At 44.2% G+C, this 23,310-nt stretch overlaps 1 protein-coding gene and 1 long non-coding RNA gene across 3 annotated transcripts in view; one reads left to right on the plus strand and one right to left on the minus strand.

The window, feature by feature from the left end:
- Positions 1–23,310, plus strand: part of LOC134359723 (uncharacterized) — a 112,675-nt gene that overhangs the window by 36,271 nt on the left and 53,094 nt on the right. The window lies entirely within an intron of this gene.
- The window catches only part of niban2b (niban apoptosis regulator 2b), a 338,559-nt gene that overhangs the window by 14,916 nt on the left and 300,333 nt on the right, over positions 1–23,310 (minus strand). The window contains exons 12-13 of the mRNA XM_063073243.1: positions 9,700–9,807; positions 8,914–9,025 (exon numbers count right to left, since the gene is read on the minus strand). Coding sequence (XP_062929313.1) covers positions 8,914–9,025; positions 9,700–9,807 — 220 coding nt within the window. The remainder of the gene's footprint in view (positions 1–8,913; positions 9,026–9,699; positions 9,808–23,310) is intronic.

The following is a 23,310-nucleotide window of genomic DNA, read 5'->3' on the forward strand; positions in this document are numbered from 1 at the left end:
TCATTCAGGATAGAATGGATGGTAATAAAGCAAAAATAGTGTGCAGTCAGACTGTCAGGAAGGGCAGGCAGATGATAGGACAAAATTGTAGCCAGCAGGGTGAGTACCAGTACATTAGGGATGTAGAATCAAAAAGGATAGTAAATACAGTACTCAAAGTGTTATATCTCAATGCACTGAGTATAAGAAATAAGGTGGATGATCTTGTTGCACTGTTACCGATTGCCAGGTACGATGTTGTGGGCATCACTGAATCATGGCTAAAGGATGGTTGTAGTTAGGAGCTGAAAGTCTTAAGATTACACATTGTACTGGAGGGATAAGAAGACAGGCAGAGGAAGTGGTGTGACTCTGTTGGTAAAGAATGGCATCAACTCAGTAGAAAGATGTAATGTAGATCCGGAAGACGTTGAATCCATGTGGGCTGAATTCAGAAGCTGTGAGGGTAAAAGGACCCTGATGGCAGTTATATACAGGCCTTCAAACAGAAATTGGGATGTGGACTACAGATCATAATGGGAAATAGAAGAGATGTGTCAAAAGGGCAACGTTATGATAGTCATGAGAGCTTTTAACATAGGTTGACTGGGAAAATCAGGTTGGTAATGGGTCCCAGGAGTGAATTTGTTGAATACCTATGTAATGGCTTTTTAAATCAGTTTGTTGTTGTGCCTACTATGGCATCAGCTATACTGGATTGGGTGTTATATAATGAGTCAGAGGCAATTAGGGAGCATAAAGTAAAAGAACCCTTAGAAGGCAGTGATCGCAATGTGATTGGGTTCAACTTGAAATTTAATAGGGAGAAAGTAAAGTCCGACATAGCAGTATTTCAGTGGAGTAAAGGAAATTACAGTGGTATGAGACAGGAGTTGGCCAGAGTAAATTGGAAGGAGATGCTGGCAGGGATGAGTACCTGGGAAAAATGAGGAAGGTGCTGGATAGATGAATTCCAAAAAATAAATAAATACTCAAATGGCAAAATAGCCATTTGTCATGGCTGACAAATGAAGTCAAAGCTAATGTAAAAGCAAAAGAGAGGGCATACAACAAAGCAAAAAATAGCGGGAAGATAGAGGATTGGAAACTTCCAAAAACCAACAGAAAGCAACTAAAAGAATCATTAGGAGGAAAAAGATGAAATATGAAAGCAAAATATCAAGGTGGACAGAAAAAACTTTTTCACGTATATAAAAAATAAAGGAGAGATGACAGTGGATATAGCACTACTAGAAAATGAGGCTGGAGAAATAATAATGGGGGACAAGGGGACAAGGAGATAACAGATGAACAAAAGGACTATCTTGCATTAGTCTTCACTGCGGAAGACACTATCAGTGTGTCAGGTGTTGAAGGCTGTGAGGGAAGAAAAGTGAGTGCAGTTACTACCACAAGGGAGAATGTGCTCTAACAGAAGAAAGACCTAAAGCTGCATAAGTCACCCAGACCAGATGCACTGCACCTTAGATCTCTGAAAGAAGTAACGGTAGAGATTGTGGAGGCATTAGTAATGATCTTTCAAGAATCCTTGGACTCTGGCATGGTTCCGAAGGACTGGAAAATTACAAATCTCACTCCACTCTTTAAGAAAGGAGGGAGACAGCAGAAAGGAAATTATAGACCAGTTAGCCTGGACTTAATGATTGGGAAAATGTTGGAGTCAATTGTTAAGGCTGAGATTATCAGAGTACTTGGTGACTCAGGACAAGATAAGACAAAGTCAGCATAGATTTCTTAAGGGAAAAATCTTCTCTGACAACCTATTGGAATCCTTTGAGGAGATTAAAAGTAGGGTAGGTAAAGGGGATGCAGTGGATGTTGTATATTTGGATTTTCAGAAGGCCTTTGACAAGGTGCCACACATCAGGCTGCTTACCAAGATAAGAGCCCATGATATTACAGGAAAGTTACTAACATGGTTAGAGCATTGGCTGATTGGTAGGAAGCAGCAAGTGGGAATAAAAGGATCCTTTTCTGGTTGGTTGTCAGTGACTAGTGGTGTTCCGCAGAGGTCTGTGTTGGGACGGCTTCTTTTTATCTAATATATCAATGATTTAGATGATGAAATAGATTGCTTTGTTGCAAAATTTGCAGATGATACAAAGATTGGTGTACGGGCAGATAGTGATGAGGAAACAGGTAGGCTACAGAAGGACTTAGACAGATTAGTAAAATGGGCAAGAAAGTGGCAAATTAAATACAATGTTAGAAAATACATGGTCATGCACTTTGGTAGAAGAACTAAACGTGCAGACTATTTTCTAAATGGTGAGAAAATCCAAAAATCTAAGATGCAAAGGGACTTTTCCTTGTGCAGAACACCTTGAAGGTTAACTTGCAGGTTGAGTCAGTGCCAAGGAAGGCAAATGCAATGTTAGCATTCATTTCAAGAAGTCTAGAATATAACAGTGGTGATATGATGCTGAGGCTTTACAATACCTTCGTGAGACCTCACCTTGAGTACTGTGAACAATTTTGGGTGCCTTATCGAAGAAAAGTTGGGCTGGCATTGCAGAGGTTTCAGAGGAGGTTCACAAGGATGATTCCAAGAATGAAAGGTTTATCATATGAGGAATGTTTGATGGCTCTGGCCCTATACTCACTGGAATTTAGAAGCATGAGGGGGTGATCTCATTGAAACCTCTGGAATGTTGAAAGGCCTTGACAGAGTAGATGTGGAAAGAATGTTTCCCATGGTGGGTGACTCTAGGACAAGAATGCACAGCTTCAGGATAGAGGGATGTCCATTTAAAACAGATACAGAGAAATTTCTTTAGCAAGAAGGTGGTGAATTTGTGGAATTTGTTACCACAGGCAGCTAAGGAGGCCAGGTTATTGGGTGTATTTAAGGTGGAGACTGATAGGTTCTTGACTGGACAGAGTATTCAAGATTATGGGGAGCAGGCCGGGGAGTGGGGCTGAGGAGGGGAGAAGTGGATCGGCCGTGATTGAATGGCAGAGCAGACTCAATGGGCCAAATGACCTAATTCTCTTACTATGTCTTATGGTGCTATGATGACCATGCCAAACATAGCATTTAGTCTGATGGCCAGGAAGCTCAATTTTGGTTTCAGCAGACCATAGAACCTTCTTCCAGATGACTTCAGAGTTCCTACATGCCTGCTGGCAAACTCTAGCCAAGATTTCATGTGCTTTTTTTTTCAACAGTGGCTTTCTCTTTGCCAGTCTCCCATAAAGCTGCAACTGGTGAAATGCCTGGACAACAGTTGTTGTAAGTTCAGTCTCCTCCATCTCAGCCATTGAAGCTTGTAATAGTCATAGTCATATTTTATTGATCCCGGGGGAAATTGGTTTTCGTTACAGTTGCACCATAAATAATTAAATAGTATTAAAACCATAAATAATTAAATAATAATATGTAAATTATGCCAGGAAATAAGTCCAGGACCAGCCTATTGGCTCAGGGTATCTGACCTTTCAAGGGAAGAGTTGTAAAGTTTGATGGCCACAGGCAGGAATGACTTCCTATGACACTCTGTGTTGCATCTCGGTGGAATGAGTCTCTGGCTGAATGTACTCCTGTGCCCAACCAGTACATTATGTAGTGGATGGGAGACATTGTCCAAGATGGCATGCAACTTGGACAGCATCCTCTTTTCAGACACCACCGTCAGAGTGTCCAGTTCCATCCCCACAACATCATTGGCCTTACGAATGAGTTTGTTGATTCTGTTGGTGTCTGCTACCCTCAGCCTGCTGCTCCAGCACACAACAGCAAACATGATCGCACTGGCCACCACAGACTCATAGAACATCCTCAGCATCCTCCGACAGATGTTAAAGGACCTCAGTCTCCTCAGGAAATAGAGACGGCTCTGACCCTTCTTGTAGACAGCCTCAGTGTTCTTTGACCAGTCCAGTTTATTGTCAATTCATATCCCCAGGTATTTGTAATCCTCCACCATGTCCACACTGACCCCCCGGATGGAAACAGGGGTCACTGGTACCTTAGCTCTCCTCAGATCTACCACCAGCTCCTCAGTCTTTTTCACATTAAGCTGCAGATAATTCTGCTCACACCATGTGAAAAAGTTTCCTACCATAGCCCTGTACTCAGCCTCATCTCCCTTGCTGATGCATCCAACTATGGCAGAGTCATTAGAAAACTTCTGAAGATGACAAGACTCTGTGCAGTAGTTGAACTCCTCCAGAGTTGTCATAGGTCTCTTGGTGGCCTCCCTCATTGGTCCCCTTCTTGCCCGGTCATTCTGGTTTTGAGGACGGCCTGCTTTTGGCAGATTTATAGCTGTGCCATATTCTTTCCATTTCTTGATGATTGACTTAACTGTACTCCAAGGGATATTTTGCAGACATCCCACCTCTCCCGGAAGTTCCAGGAGTCTCCCACATATTAATAGTGGCTCCTGATGCCCGCAAATTATATACAATATCACGGAAATCAATTTTTTTGAGAGCGAGCGAGAGAAAGCAAGAGAGAGCGCGCGCGAGAGAGCAAGAGCAAGCGAGCGAGAGAGAAAGCAAGTGAGAGCGCGTGAGCAAGAGAGAAAGCAAGCCAGAACGCTTGAGAGTGCGCGAGCGACCACGAGAGAGAGAGCGCGAGCGAGAGCGCACCATGGTCGAGTGTTCCAAAAAAAATATAAAACGTACGTCACCCCAGACTACACTATAGTTACCCCTGCCTAATAGGGGTCAAAATAATGACAGTGTTGCTCGCTGCACTGTTTGCAACAGTGACTTATCTATTGCCCATGGTGGGTTAAGACTGTAAGAGACATGTTGAGGTGAGTTTAACAGGTGTCATTCGTTCATTAGCATAGCTAACGTTATTTAAACTAGCTGGTCAGCTGCTAAGGAGCTACTCTATTGCAGACATCCCACCTCTCCCGGAAGTCTCCCGCAAATTGATGGTGCGACCTCCCTGAAATGAGTTTTTGCAGGGTGGGATGTCTGATTTTGTGACTTGGAAATTTTCTTGTATGCATCTCCTGACTTATGCTTTTCATTAACCTTATCATGGAGTTGTTTGCAGTGTTCTTTTGTCTTCATATAGTTTTGTCAGGATACTTCTAGATACAGCTGTATTTTTACTACAATCATTGAAACACTTCACTGTACACTAGTGATCTCGATGTAATTTATTATATGACTTCTAAAACTAATTGGCTGCACCAATAATAATTTGATGTGTCATATTAAAGGGGGTGAATACTTACACAATCAATTATTATGTGTTTTATATTTGTAATTAATTTAGATCACTTTGTGGAGATCTGTTTTCACTTTGACACAAAAGTCTTTTTCTGTTGATGTGTCAAAAAAAAAGCCAAGTTAAATCCACTTAAAAACAAGAGAAAACCTGCAGATGCTGGAAATCTGAACAACACACATAAAATGCTGGAGGAACTCAGCAGACCAGACAGCATTTAGGAAAAGAGTACAGCCGATGTTTCGGGCCTACCGAAGGGTTTTGGCCTGAAACATAGACTGTACTCTTTTCCTAGATGCTGCCTGGTCTACTGAGCTCCTCGAGCATTTTGTGTGAGTTAAATCCACTGTGATTTAATGTTGTAAAGCAATAAAATATGAAAACTTCCGGGGGGGGGGGGGGTGAATACTTTTTATAGGCAATGTATGCACTGGCCCTTTGCTCATGCAAACAGGCTTACAGAATCAGAGACTTGGACAGCACAGAAACAGGTGCCTTTAGCCCACCTGATTATTGTAAATTGTAATATATATTTACACTAATATCATCAGGTTCATAACACTCTATACCTATGTGTAGGGTGGGGTGGCTCTGTTGGTAAAAAAAAAATGAAATAAAATCATTAGAAAGAGGTGACAAAGGATCAGAAGGTGTAGAATCATTGTGGGTAGAGCTAAGAAATGGCAAGGGTAGATAAAGAGCCAGATGTGAGTTGTATACAGTTCTCTGAACAGCAGCAAAAATGAATTCTACAAATTGTAATGGGAGACAGAAAATGTATGCCCAAAAGGCAATGTTATGATAGTTATGGGGGATTTCAACATGTAGATAGATTGGGAGGGAAAATCAGGGAGCTGCTAGATCCCAAGAAGGTAATTTGTAGAATGCCTACAAGATGGCTTTATAGAGTAGTTCGCAGTTGAGCACACTAAGGGATCAGCTATTCTGGACTGGGTGTTGTGCAATGAACCGAAATTGATTGGGGAGGTTCAGTTAGGAGCTAGTGATCATAATATGATAGAATGTACCCTGCATTAAGGAGAGCTTGTGGGCGTTCAGTGTCCGGTGGCTCAATCAGCGGTGGGAGTAGCACACAGTGAGGAGGATCCTCGCAGGTCAGCAAGAGCAGCGCAGAGAGGAGTAAATAAATGTATAGAGGGGACAAGCCGAGTGCCCATTGTTGGGAGAAGGCAAGTGGTGTGAGTGGGAGTGTCAGGTCTTGCGTGGCCATTGTGTGTTCTTCATGCAGGATGTTGAAGTCCTGGGAGACCCAGAGTCTCCTGGGGAACTATATCTGTGCTAAATGCATCCAGCCGCAGCTGCCTGAAGACTGTATTAGGGATCTGGAATAGCAGCTGGAAGACCTTTAGCTTGTACAGGAGAGTGCAAAGATCATTGATCAGAGTTACAGTGAAGTAGTCACCTATAAGTTGTAGGAGGTGGGTGGCTGGGAGATTGTCAGAAGAAATGGGAAGCTGAGCACAGAGTACCCCTGTGGCCATTCCCCTCAACAGTAAGTATACTCTTTTGGATACTGTTGTGAGGGATAACCTCCCAGGATCCTTTTCTGGTTGGCTGTCAGTGACGAGTGTTGTTCCGCAGAAGTCTGTGTTGGGACCACTTTTTTTATGCTGTATATCAATGATTTAGGTGATGGAATAGATGGCTTTGTTTCCAAGTTTGCAGATGATACAAAGATTGGTGGACGGGCAAGTAGTGTTGAGGAAAAAGGCTGGCTGCAGAAGAATTTGTACAGATTAGTAGAATGGGCAAGAAGGTGGCAAATTAAATACAATACTGGAAAATACATGGTCGTGCTCTTTGGTAGAAGAAATAAACGTTCAGACTATTTTCTAAATGGGGAGAAAATCCAAAAATCTGAGATGCAAAGGAAACTTGGGAGTCATTGTGCAGAACATCCTAAAGGTCAACTAGCAGGTTGAATTGGTGGTAAGGAACGCAAATGTAATGTTAGTACTTATTTCAAGAGGTCTAGAATACAAGAGCATGGATATGATGCTGAAACTTTATAAGGCATTGGTGAGGCCTCGCCTTGAGTATTGCCAACAGTTCTGGGCTCCTCATCTGAGAAAAGATGTGGCATTGGAGAGGGTTCAGAAGAGGTTGACAAAGATGATTCAAGGAATGAAAGGGTTATCATGAGGATCTGTATTTCAGTGGGTCTGTACTCACTGAAATTTAGAAGGTTGAGATGGGATCTCATTGAAACCTTTAGAACATTGAAAAGCCTAGACAGAGTAGATGTGGAAAGGATGTTTCCCATGGTGGGGTAGTCTAGGACAAGAGGGCACAGCCTCAGGATTGAGGGGTGTCCATTTAAAACAGAGGTGTGGAGGAAATTCTGTAGCCAAAGGGTGGTGAATTTGTGGAATTTGTTACCACAGGCAGCTGTGGAGGCCAGGTCATTGGGTGTAATTAAGGCAGAAATTGATAGGTTCTTGATTGTCCATAGCATCAAAAGTTACGGGGAGAAGGCCGGGGAGTGGGGCTGAGGAGGGGAGAAAAGGATCAGCCATGATTGAATGGTGGAGCAGACTCAATGGGCCAAATGGCCTAACTCTGCTCCTATGTCTTATAGTTTTATTGAGATTTGGTAACTGCAGAAGAGACATCAATATGGTGTTTTGCCTCCTGGGTGCCGTGATCAATATTGCCTTTGAGCAGATGCAGAACATTTTCAAGGGGAGGGGTGAACATCCAGAGGTCATCATACACAACAGTACAAGTGAAGCAGATAGAAAAGGTGATAAGGTCCTGTGCAGTGAGTACAGGGTGTTAGGAAGGTTTAATAAGTAGGATTTCAAGGGTACTAACATCCAGATTATTCCCAGGGTTATGTGCTAGTGAGGACAGGAATTCAAATACTGGGATGTGAAACACTGATACAGAGGCCTTAAAGCACGTTAAGGGCAATCAATCTCCAAGGTCCCTATATGGTCTTCAATGCAGGTAAGCACAAAGTGTTGGAGTTTAGGAAGTCAAGCTAGTATAAGACTTTCACAGTAAATGGCTGGACCTTGGGGACTACAGGTTTGTCTATATTGCTCTTCATAAACAAAGGAACAATATTGGCTATTTTCCAGTCTTCTGGGGCCAAGCCTGTGGTTAGAGAGGATCCAAAGATTTCTGTAAATGCAACAGTAATCTCTCTCACCTCTGAATAAACTGGGATAATATGATCAGGCTCTGTGCATTCATTCATTTTGGTGTTAGCAGCCTTTATGCCACTACCTTCTTGACCTCAATATGCCCTAGATTATTAGTGTAATCCACACTGATTTGACTATTCTCCACTTCATTTTCTTTGGTGAAAACTGATGCAAAGTACTTTCTTTTAGAATCTTGCTGCATCCTCTGGCTCTAGGCATAAATTCCCTCCTTCATTCTTGAGTGGTCCTCATCTCTCCCAATTGCCCTTTTAAAATGTATGCATAAAATCTCTTTAATCCTACTCACAAAGGACATTTTATAGTCCCTTTAGGCCCTTCTAATTCCTTAGTTGAGATCTTACCTGCTTTCTTTATTTTGTATGGCTGTGTAGAAATTTAATTTTGAAGATAAATGAACTGTGAAGGGCAATAATCAAGGTACAAAAAGACGCTGATTACTGATGTTTCAAAACAAAATTCATTTAGTGTACACGGGACTCTAGGTTCCTAATGTTAGTCAAAAGGACAAATTATATTTTTTAAAATAAATCTTACCCAGCATTATATCTTTGGAGACAGACTGGAGCACCACTTCCTCAAAAATATTATCAACCAGGATAAACTTGGAAAAGTCTTCGAAGATGAATTCCTGAAATTTAGGTAGAGCCTGTAAGAAACAAAGAATCATTGTCGATAGGAAATATAGCGCTCCTGGTTTGAATTTCGTATGTTTTGTCACCTAAGGATGCATCAATGGAACTGGATACTGCCAGACACATGCTCCTGGATTTCTTCCAGCACAACCTTCTACATGGCCTTTCACTGGGCTCATCAGTATGGCATAGCACATGTGCAAGTGACCAGCCTCGCTTCCAAAAAGGTCTTGACTGCCTTCTAGCTCACCTGCTGTTCAAGCTGATGCTGAACTAAATCTGTGAATCATAGTAATTATGACATAGGAGGAGGGCATTTTGGCTTCATATTCTTGTTGGAAAAAGACAGAATTGAGGTTAATCCCACTCTCTAGCTCTTGGCTGATAATCTTGTTGTTTACAATCAAGAGCACAGCCAGGGAAATTTAAATGTGGTGATTGTTTACTGCTCCCTCCATCCCATAAGGTTATAAGCTTCAGCTACACACAACCTGACCAGTGGAAACCTTTCTCCTTCAGTTCCTCTTGAGTACTTCTAACAATGGACTTTTGCTAATGAAGATAACTCTTGCTTCTTGTGACTTTATACGCCTAACTTGCATTTTCCCTCAGCTTCCCTTGTTCCAAGGTTTTATTTCAGTTTTGGAAGACTTTAGTGCAGATGTTGATCAAACAGTTATAGACTCACTGTGTTGACAGAGGCAGAGAGGTTCTTCAGCAGGTAAGGAACAGTGATCTGGAGTAATGCCTCTCGGAAAAACTTCTTTCTGATACTGCTGCTGTCATAGTCATATTTCTTGGGAAAAAAACAGGAAGTTGGAATGAAGATTTCATTAAGGCTTGAAAGATTGCAAATATGCAGCATAAAATTACAGTACTTCAGTTAAGCTCTTGAATACTGTACAACAGTTTTCTGTAATTATAATTACACCAAAAATTAACACAATAAATGAAAATTTTAAAAAGTTGACAGTGGAATTCTGAAATAAATACTGTAGACCAGGTAACCACTCAGATCAGGCAGCATCTGTTGAGAGAGCAGTGGTAAATGGTTCAAGTGTATTTCAACAGATCTAGGAAAGACAGAAAACAAATTAGTTTTCAGTAACAGAAAAGGCAGAAGAGAGTGAGTAGAAAGAGAACACCTCTGAAAGGGTGATACCAAATGCTTTAATGTGGTAAGTTATGTAGCAGCTTCTTTGTGCAACACACTGTTAATAGCAAAGGTATGGGGATAGATCAGCAGATCAGTCTAGATAAAACAAAACAAAAAATGAGGCAAAATAATATCAGGCAGAAGTGGCCAGTTGGGTTACAGACAGAAAGAATGGACTACTCAAAGCCTTTCATGTATTTTTCAGATTTCCAGAATGTAGGCTATGACCCATCAGAATCTTGAACATCTCTCTCATTCTTCTAAATTTGTGAGAACAAAAGCCCATGCTGACTATCTCAAATAAATCTATGCTTTTCCAAATGCAAGTAAATCTTATCCCAAAGAATCTTCTCCAATATTTCCCCACTGCTGATGTAAGGCCCACCAAGATATAATTTTGCAAGATACCGAAGAGGCACAATAGAAGCATTTGCACAAGACAGGCACATGGCCATGCAGAGAATGGTGGGATATGGATCATCTGCAGACAGATAGGTTTAGTCCAATTTGATATCATGGCCAGTACAAACATTGTTGGCTGAAGAGCCTGTTCCTATGCTGCACTGTTCTATGCTCTATGTCCCAGCTGCTCTTCCTAAATAAAGGAACAATATTGGCTTTTCACACCAATTTTTTTGGTAACTTGCTCTGGCTAAAGAGGCCAAAAAAAATCCCTGTCAAGGTCCCAGCAACCTCCTCCCTTGCTTCTCCCAATATCTTGGCACAGATACCACCAGGCCATCGGGACATCCACCTTCATGTTCTTTAAGACACCCAACATCATCACCACCACCACCACCCTAAATTGCGTTCCCCTAGGATACTAACACATGATGGTTGTCCATCATATCCACGGTTATTTCTTCAGCAGTTTGAACGGGGCACGACTGCTCAAGCATGTGGAGGTCGGCCAGTGAGAACAGCTAGAAGTGTTTAAAAAGAAGACAGCTTTACAGAGTGGGCCTCAGAGGAGCAGGTGTTGGAGTAGAGGTAGACAGACTAGGAAGGCTTTGGCTCAACGGGGCTTCGGCGATAACGGATCGAGGCGAGGTAGGTTATCTGTTTAGAATACAGACAGGAGGATGTGTGTGAGGCCGGTTTTCTGTGCCGTGTGTCAGATGTGGGAGGTCCTGGAGACTCCCAGCCTCCCTGACGGCCACATCTGCACCAGGTGAGTCAAGCTGCAGCTCCTTAGGGACCGGGTTAGGGAACTGGAGATGCAGCTCGATGTTGCTCGTCTGGTCAGAGAGAGTGAGGAGGTGAAAGAGAGGAGCTATAGGCAGGTAGTCACTCCGGGGCCTGGGGAGACGGATAAGTGGGTAACAGTCAGGAGAGGGAAGGGCAAGAAGCAGATGCTAGAGAGTACCCTGGTGGCTGTCCCCTTAACAATAAGTACTCCTGTTTGAGTACTGATGGGGGAGACAGCCGACCTGGGGGAAACAACAGTGGTCACGCCTCTGGCACAAAGTCTGGCCCTCTGGCTCAGAAGGGTTAGGGAAAGGAAGAGGATGGCAGCAGTGATAGCAGACTCTACAGTTAGGGGGTCAGGCAAGCGATTCTGTGGATGCAAGAAAGAAACATGGATGGTAGTTTGCCTCCCAGGTGCCAGGGTCCAGGATGTTTCTGATCGCATCCATGATATCTTGAATGGGAAGGAAAACAGCCAGAAGTTGTGGTACATATTGGTACCAACGACATAGGTAGGAAAAGGAAGGAGTTTCCTGAAAGCAGACTACAGCGAGTTAGGAAGGAAGTTGAGATGCAGGATCTCAAAGGTAGTAATCTCGGAATTACTGCCTGTGCCATGTGAAAGTGAGTATAGGAACAGAATGAGGTGGAGGATAGATGTGTGGCTGAGGGATTGGAGAAGGGGGCAGGGATTCAGATTTCTGGATCATTGGGACCTCTTCTGGGGCAGGTGTGACCTGTATAAAAAGTATGGGTTGCACGTGAATCTGAGGGGCACCAATATCCTGGCGGGGAGGTTTGTAAATGCTAGTGGGGAGAGTTTAAACTAGAATTGCTGGGGGGGCGGGGAACCAAACTGAAGTGATAGAGGAAAAGGAGGTTGGCTCACAAATAGAGAAAGCTTGGAGACAGTGCGAAAGGGAGGATAGGCAGGTGATAGAGAAGGGACGCACTCAGACTGATGCAAGGAGAATTGTGAATAAAGTAGATGAGCTTAGATCGTGGATCAGCACTTGGAGCTATGATGTTGTGGCCATTACAGAGACTTTGATGGTGCAGGGGCAAGTGCCAGGTGCCAGGCTTTAGATGTTTCAGAACGGACAGGGAGGGAGGCAAAAGAGGTGGGGGCGTGGCACTGTTGATCCGAGATAGTGTCACGACTGCAGAAAAGGAGGAAGTCATGGAGGGGTTGTCTACTGACTCTCTGTGGGTGGAAGTTAGGAATAGGAAGGAGTCAATAACTCTACTGGGTGTTTTTTATAGACCACCCAATAGTAACAGGAACATCGAGGAGCAGATAGGGAGACAAATTCTGGAAAGGAGTAATAATAACAGGGTTGCTATGATGGGCGATTTTAATTTCCCAAATTTTGATTGGCATTTCCCTAGAGTGAGGGGTTTAGATAGGGAGGGAGTTTGTTAGGTGTGTTCAGAAAGGATGGTTGACACAATTATGTAGATAAGCCTGCAAGAGGAGAGGCTGTACTTGATCTGGTATTGGGAAATGAACAGATGTTCTCAGGGAAAAGTACAGAAGAAATACGGCAAATGTTTAGGGGATATTTGCTTAGGGTTCTGCATAGATACATTCCAATGAGACAAGGAAACAATGGTAGCATACCGGAACCGTAAAGGCTGTTGTACAGTGGTATGCAAAAGTTTGGGCACCCGGTCAAAATTTCTGATACTATGAATAGCTAAGCGAGTAAAAAATGACCTGATTTCCAAAAGACATAATGTTAAAATGACACATTTCTTTAATATTTAAAGCAAGATTACTTTTTTATTTCCATCTTTTACAGTTTCAGAAAAACAGAAAAGGAAAGGGGCCTGAAGCAAAAGTTAGGGAACCCTGCATGGTCAGTACTTAGTAACAACCCCTTTGGCAAGTATCACAGCTTGTAAACGCTTCCTGTAGCCAGCTAAGAGTCTTTCAATTCTTGTTTGGGGGATTTTCGCCCATTCTTCCTTACAAAAGGCTTCTAGTTGTCTGAATTTCTTGGGCTGTCTTGCATGGACTGCTCTTTTGAGGTCTATCCACAGATTTTTGATGATGTTTAGGCCAGGGGACTGTGAGGGCCATGGCAAAACCTTCAACTTGCGCCTCTTGTGGATTTTGGGATGTGTTTAGGATCATTATCCTGTTGTAGAAGCCATCCTCTTTTCATCTTCAGCTTTTTTACAGACGGTGTGATGTTTGCTTCCAGAATTTGCTGGTATTTAATTGAATTCATTCTTCCCTCTACCAGTGAAATGTTCCCTGTGCCACTGGCTGCAAACACAAGCCCAAAGCATAATCGATCCACCCCTGTGCTTAACAGTTGGAGAGGTGTTCTTTTCACGAAATTCTGCACCCTTTTTTTCTCCAAACATACCTTTGCTCATTGCAGCCAAAAAGTTCTATTTTAACTTCATCAGTCCACAGGACTTGTTTCCAAAATGCATCAGGCTTGTTTAGATTTTCCTTTGCAAACTTCTGACGCTGAATTTTGTGGTGAGGACGCAGGAAAGGTTTTCTTCTGATGACTCTTCCATGAAGGTTCTATTTGTGCAGGTGTCGCTGCACAGTAGAACAGTGCACCACCACTTCAGAGTCTGCTAAATCTTGCTGAAGGTCTTTTGCAGTCAAACAGGGGTTTTGATTTGCCTGAGTCAGTGGTGGAGACAGATACACTCGCGAAGTTTAAGAGACTACTAGACAGGTATATGGAGGAATTTAAGGTGGGGGGGGTTATATGGGAGGCAGGGTTTGAGGGTTGGCACAACATTGTGGGCCGAAGGGCCTGTAATGTGCTGTACTATTCTATGTTCTATGTTTCCAGCAATCCTATGAGCAATTCTCTTGGAAAGTTTTCTTGGTCTTCCAGACCTCAACTTGACCTCCACCGTTCCTGTTAACTGCCATTTCTTAATTACATTACGAACTGAGGAAACGGCTACCTGAAAACGCTTTGCTATCTTCTTATAGCCTTCTCCTGCTTTGTGGGCATCATTTATTTTAATTTTCAGAGTGCCAGGCAGCTGCTTAGAGGAGTCCATGGCTGCTGATTGTTGGGACAAGGTATGAGGAATCAGGGTATTTATAAAGCTTTGAAATTTGCATCACCTGGCCTTTCCTAATGATGACTGTGAACACGCCATAGCCCTAACAAGCTAATTAAGGTCTGAGACCTTGGTAAAAGTTATCTGAGAGCTCAATTCTCTTGGGGTGCTCAAACTTCTGCATGGTGCTCCTTTCCTTTTTCCCACTCTAAAATTGTACAAAACAAAAATAATAGACTAATCTTGCTTCATCTTTAACTTTATGACTTTTGGAGATCAGTTCATTTTCTACTCACTTAACTATTCACAGTAACAGAAATTTTGACCGGGGTGCCCAAACTTTTGCATGCCACTGTAAATTTAGTCAAGAAGACGAGCTTACGAAAGGTTCAAAAAACTAGGTAATGATAGAGTGTAGAAGATTATAATGCTAGCAGGAAGGAGCTTAAGAATGAAATTAGGAGAGCCAGAAGGGGCCATGAGAAGACCTTGATGGACAGGGTTAAAGAGAACCAGCATGGCATTTCACAAGTATGTGAAAACCAAGAGGATAAGACGTGAGAGAATAGGACCAATCAAGTGTGACAGTGGAAAAGTGTGTATGGAACTGGAGGAGATGGCAGAGGTACTTAATGAATACTTTGCTTCAGTAGTCACTATGGAAAAGGATCTTGGTGATTGTAGGGATGACTAGCAGCGGTCTGAAAAGCTTGAGCATGTAGATATTAAGGAAGAGGATGTGCTGGGGCTTTTGGAGAGCAACAACTTGGATAAGTCACCGGGACCAGATGTGATGTACCCCAGGCTACTGTGGGAGGTGAGGGAGGAGATTGCTGAGCCTTTGGCAATGATCTTTGCATCATCAATGAGGGCAGGAGAGGTTCCGGAGGATTGAAGGGTTACAGATGTTGTTCCCTCATTCAAGAAAGGGAGTAGGGATAGCCCAGGAAATTATAGACCAGTGAGTCTTACATCAGTAGTTGGTTAGTTGTTGGAGAAGATCCTGAGAGGCAAGATTTATGAACATTTAGAGAGGTATAATATGATTGAGTAGTCAGCATGGCTTTGTCAAAGGCAGATCGAACCTTATGAGCCTGATTGAATTTTTTGAGGATGTGACTTAACACATTGATGAAGGTAGAGCCGTAGATGTTGAGTATATTGATTTTAGCAAGGCATTTGATAACGTACCCCATGCAAGGCTTATTGAGAAAGTAAGGAGGCATGGGATCCAAGAGGCATTGCTTTGTGAATCCAGAACTGGCTTGCCCACAGAAGGCAAAGAGTGGTTGAAGATGGGTCATATTCTGCATGAGGTCGGTGACCAGTGGTGTGCCTCAAGAATCTGTTCTGGGACCCCTACTCTCTGTGATTTTTGTAAATGACCTGGATGAGGAAGTGGAGGGATGGGTTAGTAAATTTGCTGATGACACAAAGGTTGGGGGTGTTGTGGATACTGTGGAGGGCTGTCAGAGGTTACAGCGGGACATTAATAGGATGCAAAACTGGACTGAGAAGTGGCAGATGGAGTTCAACCCATATAAGTGCGGGGTGGTTCATTTCGGTAGGTCAAATATGATGGCAGAATATAGCATTAATGGTAAGTCTCTTGGCAGTGTGGAGGATTAGAGGGATCTTGGGGTCGGAGTCCATAGGACACTCAAATTGCTACGCAGGTTGACTCTGGTTAAGGCGGCATACGGTGCATTGGCCTTCATCAATCGTGGGATTGAGTTTAAGAGCCGAGAGGTAATGTTGCAGCTATATACTGTATACTTTATTGTCGCCAAACAATTGATACTAGAATGTACAATCATCAGAGTGATATTTGATTCTGCGCTTCCTGCTCCCCGGATAACAAATATTAAATATTAAAAATAGTTAAAATTAGTAAATATTAAAAATTTAAATTATAAATCATAAATAGAAAATAGAAAAATGGAAAGTAAGGTAGTGCAAAAAAACCCAGAGGCAGGTCCGGATATTTGGAGGGTACGGCCCAGATCCGGGTCAGGATCCGTTCAGCAGTCTTATCACAGTTGGAAAGAAGCTGTTCCCAAATCTGGCCGTATGAGTCTTCAAGCTCCTGAGCCTTCTCCCGGAGGGAAGAGGGACAAAAAGTGTGTTGGCTGGGTGGGTCATGTCCTTGATTATCCTGGCAGCACTGCTCCGACAGCGTGCGGTGTAAAGTGAGTCTAAGGACAGAAGATTGGTTTGTGTAATGTGCTGCGCCATGTTCACCATCTTCTGCAGTTTCTTTCGGTCTTGGACAGGACAACTTCCATACCAGGTTGTGATGCACCCTAGAAGAATGCTTTCTACGGTGCATCTATAAAAATTAGTGAGAGTTTTAGGGGACAGGCCAAATTTCTTTTCTCAGGAAGTAAAGGCGCTGGTGGGCCTTCTTGGCAGTGAACTCTGCTTGGTTGGACCAAGTCAAGTCATTTCTGATATGGACCCTGAGGAACTTAAAGCTTTTGACCTGTTCCACTTGCACACCACCGATGTAAATTGGGTCGTGCGGTCCGCTACTCTTTCTGAAGTCAACAATCAATTCCTTCGTCTTGCTGACGTTGAGGGATAGGTTATTGTCTTCACACCATGCCACCAGGTTCTTAATTTCCTTTCTGTACTCAAACTCATCATTACCTGAGATACGGCTTACAATTGTTCTGTTATCAGCAAACTTGTATATTGAGTTTGATGGAAACTTGGCTACACAATCATGGGTGTACAGTGAGTACAGCAGGGGGCTGAGTACACAGCCTTGTGGGGCACCGGGGCTGAGAGTGATTGTAGAGGAGAGCTTGTCCCCTATTTTTACAGCCTGGGTCCTGTCTGCGACGAAGTTGAAGATCCAGCTGCAGATCTGAGTGCTAAGGCCCAGGTTCCGGAGCTTAGGAATCAGTTTATTTGGAATGATGGTATTAAAGGCAGAGCCGTAGTCAATGAAAAGGATCCTTACATATGCGTCTTTATTCGCCAGGTGTTCTAAAGAGGAACGTAGGGCCAGAGAGATGGCATCTGCCATTGACCTGTTGCTCCGGTAGGCAAATTGCAAAGCATCGAGGTTGACCGGTAGGCTGTGGTTGATGTGTGCCATAGCCAATCTCTCGAAGCACTTCATAGCAATTGATGTCAGAGCCACAGGTCGATAGTCATTCAGGCATACCACCTTGCTCTTCTTCGGCACTGGGATTATCGTTGCCTTCTTAAAACACGAGGGGATCTTAGACTGAAGCAAGGAGCAGTTGAAGATGTCAGCAAACACTCCAGCTAGCTCACTTGCATAGGCCCAGAGAATCCATCCTGGGACGCCATCTGGGCCCGTCGCCTTGCTTGGATTTATCTTCAGGAAGGCCCTTCTAACGTCCTCCTCGGTGACGATGAATCTCGATGCCACCAGGTCCGGTTCATCCGGAGGGAGCGAGACACTCCTCTTCTGTTTGAATTTTGCGTAGAATACGTCAAGTTCGTCAGGAAGAGAAGCGCCACAGTTATTGATATTCCCAGCCCTTTCATTGCGCCCAGTGATCTCATTTAGACCCTGCCACAGTCTACTGGCATCCCTCTGGTTAGCCTGGGCTTCCAACTTGGCTCGATATTGCCTCTTGGCACTCTTAATGGCTTTCCGGAGCTCACGCCTAGATTCCGTGTAGCGACTGGTATCCCCGGACCTAAAAGCCGCAGCTCTAGCCTTTAAAAGGGACTTGACCTCATAATTCATCCAAGGTTTCCGGTTAGGGAATACCCGATCGTCTTGCGAGACACACAGTCCTCCATGCATTTCAAAATAAAGTCCATGACATCTGAGGCATACTCATCAAGGTTAGCTGCCGAGTCCTTGAATACTAACCAGTCCAGCGATTCAAAGCAGTCATGGAGGACCTCATCTGTTTCCTCTGTCCAACACGACACTACTTTTGACACCGTGACCTCCCGCTTCAGTTTCTGTTTGTAAGCCGGGAAGAGGAGTACAGCCTGATGGTCCGATTTTCTGAAGTGAGTTCGTGGGACGGAACGGTAGGCATCCTTGACTGCTGTGTAGCAGTGGTCAAGTATATCCGGGCCTCTAGTGGGCAGGCGACATGTTGGTATAACTTTGGCAGCGCCTTTCTGATGTTGGCCTGGTTAAAGTCCCCAGATGTAATGAGCAAAGCCTCCAGATACCTGGTCTCAAGTTCACTGATGTTGGCATACAGTATGTTCAGAGCACACTCCACGTCTGCCTGGGGAGGAATGTAGACCACTGTCATTATGACTGAGGTGAATTCCCGTGGCAGATAGTAGGGACGACACTTCACTGACAAGTGTTCCAGGTCCGGGCTGCGGGAGCTTGTCAGTGCCACTGGGTCCGAGCACCACCCAGTGTTGATCAGTAGGCAGACACCACCTCCCCTCATCTTGCCCGAAGACGCCGTGCGGTCCATCCGATGAATTGAAAATCCCTCTGGTTGGACGGCACAGTCGGGGGTGGCAGGGGAGAGCCAGGTCTCAGTGAAACAGAATACACAGCAGTTCTGCATCTCCCTGCAGAGGGTGAGTCTCCCTTTAAGATCATCCACCTTGTTCTCTATAGCTTGCACATTAGCTAGTAGGATGGTGGGCATAGGGACCCTGAAGCCCCTCAGCTTCAATCTGACCAGCAGCCCAGCTCTTTTCCCATGCTTCCTCAGTAAGTAGTGCATCTTTCCAGGTCTCCATCGATGCAGTGTTTTGTTGTCAGCTCTTTGATGTTGGTGGACGCATCCCGCAGGGATCGATCGGCGGGTTGCGTTGTCAAACGCTCCGGGTCGGGCCGAGTAACGGGGGAGGCTCCGCTGCCACTTCCAACTGCCGGGGGCCCGAGCTGTCGATTGGGTTGAGCCCCGAAGCCAACACTTAATCCCGGATGGCCGGGCTCCCAGCTGAAAGAAGTCAGTAAGCCGAGTCACGGTTGCGGAGGCCTCCGCTCCAGCCAAGCCTCGGGCTCGATTTCCGAGGTCGGCGGTGGAGACCTCACTTCCGGCAGCTGTGGATGGCCACCAACGGGGCTTTATGGTGGTCGCTCTGGGGAAGCGTCTGGGGCACCTTGAGGTCTCCGCCGTCACTTCTGTGTGGTCGTCTGCTCCGGAGAGGTGCTGGTCGGAATGGGCCGTGTCTCCAAGTGCTCCAGCACGGTTGCAGACCGTGGGTCTCTGGGAATGTGGTGGGCCTTGCTGGTCGGGTCCAGGTGCGGTCCGGAGTTTAAGAAGCAATTCTGGCCGGTGGTCTCCAGCTGAGTCAGTAGCTTCGCCAGGGTGTTGTTGATCTTGCTAGATGTAGCAGATTGGAGGTTTAGAAAGGTTTCTCAGGTATAGGATAGTGGAGAGGGTAGTTTGCTCGGGAGAGCACGCGCAGAGTCGCCAGTTACCGGCGCCATCCATATCAGACCCTGGTCAGACTCCAATTGGAGTACTGTGCTCAATTCTGGACACCTCACTACAGGAAGGAAGTGGAAACCATAGAAAGGGTGCAGAGGAGATTTACAAGGATGTTGCTTGGATTGGGGAGCATGCCTTACGAAAATAGGTTGAATGAACTCGGCCTTTTCTCCTCGGAGCAATGGAGGATGAGAGGTGACCTGATAGAGGTGTATAAGATGATGAGAGGCATTGATTGAGTGGATAGTCAGGGGCTTTTTCCAAGGGCTGAAATGGCCAGCATGAGCGGGCATAGTTTTAAGGTGCTTGGAAGTAGGTACAGAGGAGACATCAGGGGTAAGTTTTTTACGCAGAGAGTTGCGAGTGCAGGGAGTGGGCTGCCAGTGGCGGTGGTGGAGGTGGAAACGATAGGGTCTTTTAAGAAATTCCTGGATGGCTACATGGAGCTTCGAAAAATAGAGGGCTATGAGTAATCCTACGTAGTTCTAAGGTAGGGACATGTTCGGCACAGCTTTGTGGGCTGAAGGGCCTGTATTGTGCTGTAGGTTTTCTATGTTTCTATGATGACAGGAAACCTTTGGTGCAGAGTTCTTAAAATGGGAAAGCCATTGCACTGGGGCTGCTTCATTTCTATACCACAGAAATCCAGGCCTAGTGGTATGAATAGGCGTCAAAATATCAATATAATTTTCCCTAATCTCTTCAGTTTCCATCTCCTCGGTAGTAATTTCTGGATTGCTGCCTGTGCCACACGCCAGTGAGGACACAAACAGGATGATACAGCAAATTAATGCATGGCTGAGAAGCTGGTGCAGGGGTAAGGGCTTCAGATTCTTGGATCATTGGGATCTCAGCTGGGGAGGTACGAGCTGTTCAAAAGTGACGGGCTGCACCTGAACCCGAGGGGAACCAATATTTTTGCGGGTAGGTTTGTTAGAGTTGTTGGGGAGGGTTTAAACTAATTTGGCAGGGGGATGAAAACCAGTGTGAAGGGACTCTGGATGGTCGGATGGTAAAAAAGCAAAGATAGCGTGCAGTCAGATTGTCAAAAAGGACAGGCAGATGATGGGACATAATTGCTGCCAGCAGGGTGAGTATCAGTGCGTTAGGGATACAGAATCAAAAAGGGTAGCAAATGTAGCCCTCAAAGTATTATATCTCAAAGCTCGGAGTATAAGAAATAATGTGGATGACCTTGTTGTACTTTTACAGGTTGTTAGGTATGACGGTGTGGCCATCACTGAATCGTGGCTAAAGGACGGTTGTACTTGGGAGCTGAATGTCCAAGGTTACACGTTGTATTGGAGATATAGGAAGAGGTCAGCAGAGGTGGTGGCATGGCGCAGCTGGTAAAAAAAAATGGCATCAAATCAGTAGAAAGATGTGACATAGGATCAGAAGATGTTGAATTCTTGTGGGTCAAGTTAAGAAACTGCAAGGGTAAAAGGACCCTGATGGCAGTTATATACAGGCCTCCCAACAGTGGCTTGGATGTGGACCACAGATTACAACAGGAAATAGAAAAGGCGAGTCAAAAGGGCAGTGTTATGATGGTCATGGGAGATTTCAACATGCAGATCGATTGGGTAAATCAGGTTGGAAATGGATCCCAAGAGAGTGAGTTTATTGAATGCCTACGAGATGGCTTTTTAGAGCAGTTTGTCATTGACTACTAGGGGATCAGCTATACTGGATTGGGTGTTATGTAATGAACTGGAGGTGATTAAGGTAACAGAAACCTTGGGAGCCAGTGATCACAATATGATTAAATTGAAATTTGATAGGGAGAAAGTAAATTCTGATGCAGCAGTATTTCAGTGGAGTAAAGGAAATTACAGTGGTATGAGAGAGGAGTTGGCCAAAGTAAGCTGGAAGGAGATGCTGGCAGGGGTGACAGCAGAGCAGCAATGGCATGAGTTTCTCAGAAAAATGAGGAAGGTGCAGGATAGATGTATTCTAAAAACAAATAAATACTCAAATGGTAAAATAGTACAACCATGGCTGACAAGGGAAGTCAAAACGAATGTAAAAGCAAGAGAGGGCATGCAACAATGCAAAAATTAGTGGGAAGGCAGAAGATTGGAAAGCTTTTAAAACCCTACAGAAAGCAACTAAAAGAATCATTAAGAGGGAGAAGATGAAATATGAAAGCAAGCTAGTAAACAATATCAAAGTGGATAGTAAAAGCTATTTCAAGTATGTGAAAAATAAGAAAGATGAGAGTGAAGATAGGACTGCTAGAAAATGAGGCTGGAGAAATAATAACGGGGACAAGGAGATGGCAGGTGAACTAAATGAGTATGTTGCATCAGTCTTCACTGTGAAAGATACTAGCAGTATGCAGATGTTGGAGTGTGAGGGAAGAGAAGTGGGTGCAGTTACTATTACAAGGGAGAAGATACTCAAAAAATTGAAAGACCTAAGGATACGTAAGTCATCCTGGCCAGGAGAATTGCACCCTAGAGTTCTGAAAGAGGTAATGGTAGAGATTGTGGAGGAAGTAGTAATGATCTTTCAAAAATTATTGGACTTTGGCATGGTGCCAGAGGACTGGAAAATTGCAAATGTCACTCCACTCTTTAGGAAAGCAGGAAGGCAGCAGAAAGGAAATTATAGATCAGATAGTTTGACCTCAGCGGTTGGAAAGAGGTTGGAGTCAATTGCTAAGGATAAAGTTATGGAGTACTTGGTGACACAGGACAAGATAGGACAAAGCCAGCATAGCTTCCTTAGGGAAAATCTTGCCTGACAAACTTTTTAGAATTCTTTGAGGAGACTACACGCAGGGTAGATAAAGGGATGCACTGGATTTTGTATATTTGGACTTGCTGAAGACATATGACAAGGTGCTACACAAGGCTGCTTACTAATTTTAAGAGCCTAATGCATTACAGCAAAGTTACTGGCACGGTTAGAGCACTGACTGATTGGTCAGAGGCAGGGAGTGGGGGACAGGAAGGATCCTTTTCTGGTATGCTGCCAGTGACTAGTAGTGTTCTGCAGGGGTTGCTGTTCGGGCTGCTTCTTTTTATGCTGTATATCAATGATTTAGATGATGGAATAGATGGCTTTGTTGCAAAGTTTGCAGATGATACAAAAACTGGTGTAGGGGCAGGTAGCGTTGAGGAAACAGGTGGGCTGCCAAAAGACTTAGACAGATTAGGAGAATGAGCAAGAGTGGCAAATGAAGTACAATATTGGAAAATGCATGGTCATGCACTTTGGTAGCAGAAATAAATGTGCAGACTATTTTCTAAATGGGGAGAAAATCCAAAAATCTGAGATGCAAGGGAAACTTGGAAGTCCTTGTGTAGAACACCCTAAAGGTTAACTTCCAGGTAGAGTCAGTGGTGAGGAAGACAAATGCAATGTTAGCATTCATTTCAAGAGGTCTAGAATACAACAGCAGGGATATGATGCTGAGCCTTTATAAGGCACTGGTGAGGCCTCACCTTGGATATTGTGAACAGTTTTGGCCTCCTCATCTAAGAAAAGATGTGCTGGCATTGGA

Source organism: Mobula hypostoma, chromosome 21, assembly GCF_963921235.1.
Source record: "Mobula hypostoma chromosome 21, sMobHyp1.1, whole genome shotgun sequence".
In the NCBI taxonomy this organism is placed as follows: Eukaryota; Metazoa; Chordata; class Chondrichthyes; order Myliobatiformes; family Myliobatidae; genus Mobula; species Mobula hypostoma.